At 48.3% G+C, this 7,157-nt stretch overlaps 1 protein-coding gene across 1 annotated transcript; it reads right to left on the bottom strand.

Annotated features, from left to right (window-relative positions):
• Positions 1-1,053: 1,053 nt before the first annotated feature.
• Positions 1,054-6,860, bottom strand: LOC127334353 (uncharacterized). The gene is made up of 4 exons (XM_051360798.2): positions 6,658-6,860; positions 5,676-6,057; positions 5,478-5,597; positions 1,054-2,471 (listed from the first exon to the last, which is right to left on the bottom strand). The coding sequence occupies exons 2-4, from the start codon at positions 6,033-6,035 to the stop codon at positions 1,281-1,283; spliced, it is 1,671 nt and encodes a 556-aa protein (XP_051216758.1). The 5' UTR covers positions 6,036-6,057; positions 6,658-6,860; the 3' UTR covers positions 1,054-1,280.
• Positions 6,861-7,157: the final 297 nt, after the last annotated feature.

The raw sequence follows: 7,157 nt of genomic DNA, 5'->3' as shown, positions 1-7,157 counted from the left end.
CGGCCGGCGCGGGAGAAGGGGGGCGGTGGAGGGGTTCGATTTGGGGGAGAAGGAGGGGAGACGGTGGAGGGGTTCGATTTGGGAGAAGGGGGACGAAGAGGGTGATGATATAACCGTGGCAATTATTGGTTCTATTTCTGTGGCGCACCAGGCAAGATGCGCCACAAAATGTCTTAATTCTGTGGCGCACCGGAGACAGAGCGCCACAGAAAGCCCTAATTCTGTGACGCACGTGGCCCTGCGCCACAGAAATAGTGAGACCAATGACTGAGGCTAGCCGGGTGTGGGCCCCACTATATTTATGTGGCGCATGCGCTCCTGGTGCGCTACAAAAATAAGCTTTTTCTGTGGCGCACCGTCTTTGTGCGCCAAGGCAAAACCAGTGCGCCATTCCTACTAGTGTTTTATCACAAAAATAAAACCCCAACATTTATTTATTGACCGCCCTTTAGCAAAAATCATATGGCGAACGTCCTTCAGCCTAGCATCGCCCAAAAATATCACCATAGGTGGTCAATTTCCCAGCCAGAAGACTCACACCATCACATGGCTTCTGGGTGCAATCGTTTGAAATGTACTTTTCTCTAGGACTTGAACTTCAATAGTGCAATAGAAGGCTATATGCATCAAGGGCGGGGCCATGTTCCTCTTTTTGAAGAAAAGACAGTTTCGTCCGATGTAAATTATGACCAGTGGAACCTCCCATGATGCCATGACTTGCTACTCATGCGTGAACAAGGTACTAACTTACTCCCTTTGTTCCATATTACTCCACCTGTAAAGTTTGGTCAAATTCAATTTTTGTGATCTTTAACTAACTATCCATGATAAAAAAATATCAATATATACATATAATTAATCAAATGTACATGATATGATAGTACATTGCATTATGGTACTAATCGTATCATTTTGATTTTCTAGATAAAAGTATATTTTTACATATAACTGGTCAAACTTGGCAATGTTTAACTTTGATCAAATCTTTTATACGGAGTAATATGAAACAGAGGGCGTAAAACTGTATAACTATGGCATGCTTTACAGAGAAAATTTGAAAGTAACATGCATAATCATCTTCTTACTATATACATGACAGTACAAGAATGGAACTGAATACACTTCAACTGTAACCCCAGCCTTCAAGAAAGCTCAAACACAAAGGAAAACCTTGACTATAGATGCATGTCTGACTGAACAAATTAATCTAAGCTAGCATCAGCATTGTTGATCGGTACAGTTAGCACCGACGTTACCTAATTGACCCATTTTAATTTACCTCAGAAGGTACAGAACTCCCTTTCAGCGTTTTCATTACCTTGGGACTTGATGAGCCCAGACCCAGCTATCATCTGCTCCCTGAGATTCTTGATCGCTTGGTATCTCTCGTCATCGTGGTCAAAGCTCAGCATTCCATTGCTGCATCCTTCTGCCCAGTCTCCCTCTAGTGCATCGTCCATTTCCTCAAACGTTTTTCGGCCGACGCTGCGTGAATCGGCACCATCCATCCCTCTATCTGAAAACGATCCATTCATCGATGCACCTCTCTGGTTGTCCCTTGATGATGGAGTGTAGCTCCAGGTATAGAACTTGTTGTCGTCAACATTCAATTCGATCGAGTGCATATCACCACCTTCTGAGTCACATTCTTCACTGCCATCACTGCATCCTCCACTGCTAGCATTGTCTACAATTGCGCCTGTTTCATGAGGTGACTGTATCGGATCGATTTTTGCAGGTTCCTGGTCCTTCTTCGTGTCCAGATATGCTTGTAGCTCTTCGTGCAGCTGATTGACGGCTGCGTTCTTCTCCTCAAACTGAAGCCGCGCTTCCAGCAGCTTCATCTGAACCCTTTGCTCGCGCCACTCATCCGCGAGCTGCAGCATCTCCCTCTCTTTCTGAAGGTCCTCTTGTGCCATCTCTGTTTCTCTCTTCAGAGCCTCCACCTCAGCCTTGTCCTCGCCGATACCTCTGACGAGCTCGCTGCAGATCTTCTCCACTCTTCCTTTGGACTTCCTCTCCCTCTCGAGTTCTTTCATCGCCGCACGTAACGAGGACTCGGTGTCTGCTAACGCGGCGCCGAGCTTCTTATTTGTCTTCTCCGCTCTTTTTCTTGACTTCTTCTCATGGTCCAGCTCTGTAACTATATATTGCAGAGAAGTTGTAGCCTTCTCCTTTTGTTTGGCCTTCCAAGACTCCATTTCCTCCGTAAGTTCCTTCTTTAAGTAGTCGATTTCACTGCGCCCTGATTTCTGTTCCTTGATAAGCCTCCGCACATGGGCCCGGGCAAGATCAAGCTCAGAACGCAGCGCAGAAATGAGTGAAACAGTTGATGGGTTCAGTTCTCCCCAGATGTGTGCTAGTACTTTGGCAAGTTCTTTCGACGCAATCAAACTGTTATACAGATCCTTCAGTTGGATAGTTTTCTCTTCAGGACATCTTGAAAGATCATCTTGAGATCGTGTGCCAATCTGAAAATAGAATGACAAGGTTTAGCAACTTCAACTTCTGTCTTTTTTTATGAATATACTTGTGATGAAATGAGGAAGCAGATTTGGTGCACATGAGCACCAGTGCTCCCAGTTTTTAAAATACTTAAAAATTGTATATCTGTGTTTTAAAAAATCATCATATTTATTCCATGAATACATTTTTCGTTAAGGAGTATATATTAATATCAAGAAGATACCAATTACACTCAGCCTCTGCAACAATGCAATACTCTAATAGTATTACGGATGCCCACAGCCAAAAAATAAAGAAGAAATACATAAAAGAAAAGCCCCGCTACGGTATTCCAGCCCTAGCAACAATGGTACATCCTCCACTAAGACAACACCTGAACTCCAGCTCTCCAAAAGCAACGCCTCCAAGAAGGTAACAGTGCACAAACACTATCGTCGCCCGATCAGAAGACCTTAGGTTTTCACCCTGAAGATAGTCCCCGCTTTCAAAGCAATGCCTTTAACAAGATCATTGCCAGGCACAACCAGTTAAGGTCAGACCTTGGATTTTCATCCTGAAAGGTAAGACTCTGGATTTCACTTGTATTGCCGCCCCCTCTTGCATACCACTATTACGAAACCCAGAATACCAAGCAAGCCCCTCAATAGCGCTAAAAAACTTGAACCTCCATAGTAAGTCCTCTAATCCGGTCATCATGGTATTCTCCGCCTCTAACTTCGCCATGGAGCATGTTTCCATATAGCAAGAAAGAACAGAGCTTCACGATGCTCCCTCCGAAAACCAATCGGCCGGAATAAAAGCATGGGTGCATCGACCTGAATACCACCGACCAACGAACTCTAGGCAAAAAAAGCGTTGTTACATCCGCCGGCGGAGCTTTCCGGAACACACCACTCCGGCCAGATCAGGAGGGACTGACTTCAGGAAGGTCTCCATCTTTGCACAAGAATAACCCTAGGACGATCACCTTTATTCATGCCAGGCCAGCAGCCCCACGCCACTAACCGGCTGCGGAGAAGACGACCAAGCACTTGATCCGGCACGGCTGCGGGGAAAACGCGAGTAGCCAGCAGTCCTGCAAGGGAACAACCGCAACAACGCACAAACCACCGCCATGTTGCAGACTCCAATCCAGGCACGCACAGCCGCAGCCCACATGACCCAGATCGGCCCAGATCCTGCGTCGCCGGCGGGCAGCGCCGCCGCAGCCCGTCGCGGAGCCGCCCCACGCTGCATCGCCAACGACCGCGCCATCCCAGGCCGCCCGCCTTCGTCGCCATGGCCTGCCGCAGTCCTCCACCTCGCCCTCTCCCCGTGCGAAGAGGAGGCAAAAGAGGGCCGCCCTCCTGCCCTGCGCCTTCGGCGGCCGGGCGCCGCCACCCCGCCGGCGGCAGCGGCGGCAACGGCAAGGGGAGTCGAGATCTTGGCTGTTTGGCGGCAGGGAGGGGCGCCCTCCGGAACCGCCCGCGCGAGCGGTCCGGGAGGGGTTGCGCGCGATGGTCTCTTCCAGCGATTGGTTGATTGGTCTCTTCCATGAATACATATACATGTTCTGAATACTCGTGCGAAGTTTCGGTAGAAATTGCATTGTATTTTGAGCTACAGGGAAAAAATTGTGGCTACATATAGGAGCATATATTTGCCAGAAATTTATCTTTTTTGTATAGCTCAAAATATAACAGATTTTTCTCCAAAATTCCTATTGTATCTTCAAAATGTTTATATGTATGTGGATATTTAATTTCAAATTTTTTGGAATCCAAAAAATATAATTTTAAAGAACCAGTGCTCTTGTGCCAAAGGCATTTTCCGCATGACAAATACTAAAATCAAGATAACACATACAAGCCACATGATTGAAGAGTTGTCTGATGAGGCTGTCTCCATCAACTCCAACTATTATTCTAATAGAAAATTAGCTTCAGCAAACCTGACGACCATCCAATTTTTTGATCATATATATACCTAAAAGGTAGCAACTACCCAATAACTAACTCTCCTTAATAGCCTAGACCTATGGAAAGTACTATGGAACTATCTCAGCTGCTGAATAAACAATCAAGCCTAGCTGATAGCTTGATGCACAAGTGGACAGGAGGCATGTGCATCTGAAATTTCTTCCTTGCAGATGTGTCTCGCATTTGCTTCTGCTTTTATGTTTACAAAACAAGCTCATACTCAAAGGTGTCCTATTTGGAATGAACCGGCAAAAAGTTGAAGTCTTTCTGAAGTGAGAAATTCCTTGTAAATGCTACTAGACACTTAGCAGGGTTCTCTTTGAGATCATCGGTGACTTAAGAACTCGGAACGGCGGCGCCTAAGCATACCCTACTCTGCTACTCATATAGAATTCATAAGGTGGTCAGGTGGTGGGTATTGAAATGCTTCTTGGAGAAGTATATCTGATTTCCTCAAATGTTTGTGGGAGCCAACTTGCACTTAAAGGTGTACTACGTTTGAAACAAGACATCAAAAGTTTTCGACTCTCTGAAGCGAGAGATTCTGTCTACTTGCAACAGGCTAGGCTCTAGTTAAAATCATCCTACTTAAGAAATTGTATACAAAATTTGCAGCTAAGAGCCAGTTCTGACTTCAGACACCCTATGCTCATACTTTAGTTACAAAGTTGTACAAAATTTGCAGCTAGCCACTTCAGTACGGACTGAATTAATGAATCAGATGCTTTTTAACTCAGCTAAACTATCAATAATTTCAAGTCCTACCTAAAGCAAATAGAAGTATACACCACATCATGCAGGGTAGGTGTATATAGTTTCTCATGAATATGTTTGTTTTGATTTTGTGAATGAGAGGTTCAACTACCAGAAGAACACGGCCGGACTTGACAGTTATCACAATATCCCGAGAGCACTAATGTCAGCACCCTGATTGCAGGTTCACCGGTGAGATACACAACAAAATCGACCAAATTGTAGGCAGCCAAAAGCATCCTGGTAGTTCTAACGGTTCAACAACCAGTACAACTAACATCGACCAAGCTGTGAATTTACCTCCATTGCGCTGCAGCTGCTCATCACATCTGCTGACATCCCATGGCCGTTGCGGTAGCTCCCCTTCCGGCCACCGGCCTCCTCGAAGACCCGGCACCTGCTTCGTGAGCTCCTGGAAACCTACACCGCCACCAGATCAGATCGATTAAGCAACCACAGAAAATGTCACAAATCACGCAACAGAGAGGTGTTGCTCACCTCCGTGGAGGCGTAGCTCCGAGGAACCAAGCTCCGTGACGCCGCCGCGTGCTTCTCTGCCACCTCCTCCTCCCCGAACAGTCTGTCCTTGTCGGTCTGCCAGAACGCGGCGACGAGCTTCCTCGCCGACGCCGAGGACCGCGGCACCCCGTCGGGAACGAGGCGACGGGAATGCCGGCTCCGGGACGACGACTCCGACATGTTCGCCTTCTCCGCGCCTGCTCCTCCTTGTCTCCTCCTCCGCCGCCGCAGCAGCACCGCCGGCCGCCTTGACCCCGCCGGGTTGGACGCGCCAGACGACGACAGCGCGCACCGCTTGCGGATCCTCACAGCCTCCTCCACGCCGCCTTTTCCCGGCATTGCAGCCTCGGAAGCTCCTCCTCTGCTTCCCAGCAAGCGAGAGCGAGAGCAAAGAGAAAGACAGAGTTAGAGAGAGAGAGCGATGGTCGCTACTGGTCAGTGATGTGGTCAAGACGGTCGCATCGAAGGCGATCAAAGGGGAAAGAGCAAAAGCGGTAAAGAAAAGAAAAAAAAGGGCGAGATGCGATGGATGGAAGGAATAAGAAGCAGGGGGTGTCGAAAGGGGGAGTGCGACAGACCATCACCACCACCTATTCACCATGTATGCTCCACACACACAGAGAGACGCCCTTTAGTTTAAACTGCTCTGTTCTCTCTCGAGCAGAGCAGAGAGCAATGGCGGACACGGCGGCACGGGGCGGCTCCAAGAGGATTTAAGAAATGCAGGTGGGAATGCCGGAGTTATTAGCTAGTAATTGCGGTTAGCTACGACGCTATAACAAAATGCCAAACGGAAAGGGTTATGCAAGCACCGAGGGTAGGAGCATGCAGTTCCAAGAAGAACTCAAGAACCAAGAGCCAAGAAATGCGCGACTGAAACCTGGGAAGAGCCTAGAAAAAGCAGGGGAAGAAGAAGGCATCCGAGAGCCGACATGGGAGAGGGGGCAGCAGGAGTACGTACCCATTAGCATGAGCAGCAGGTCGACGAAAGCTTGGCTAGGTAGCAGCGACACAGAGGCCTGCGCCTGCCTGACTGAGCCGGATCAGCAGGCAGGCTGCACACGGCGTGATGATGATGAGCAGGCTTTGGGCTGGGGCTGCTTGCTAGGAGTAGCACACAAACACAGCGCACGAGTGGGGGAAGGGGAACAGGGATGATGATGATGATGATAATGATGATGATGATGGGGGGGGCGTCTCTTTGTCAGAGAGAGCGCGTGTGCGTGCACCACCGTCGTCAGTTTGGTTGCTACCAAATTCGTTTTCCGCATACGTCGGCCTAAGTTTGGCCCGTTTAGTGTGCCACTGCCTTCCGCGTCCATGTATCGCATGGTGATTCCCAAGGCACACTCGATTTCGGCATTTTCAGCGAGGCAAGCTTGGCGACAACGAAAAGGGAGAAATTTCGTCACCGCTCGCCGATTCGAATAACTTTATACCACCGCTACTTTCACCGCCCAA

This window comes from Lolium perenne, chromosome 2 (assembly GCF_019359855.2).
Source record: "Lolium perenne isolate Kyuss_39 chromosome 2, Kyuss_2.0, whole genome shotgun sequence".
Taxonomy (NCBI): domain Eukaryota; kingdom Viridiplantae; phylum Streptophyta; class Magnoliopsida; order Poales; family Poaceae; genus Lolium; species Lolium perenne.
This window is presented reverse-complemented; position numbering and strand designations above follow the sequence as displayed.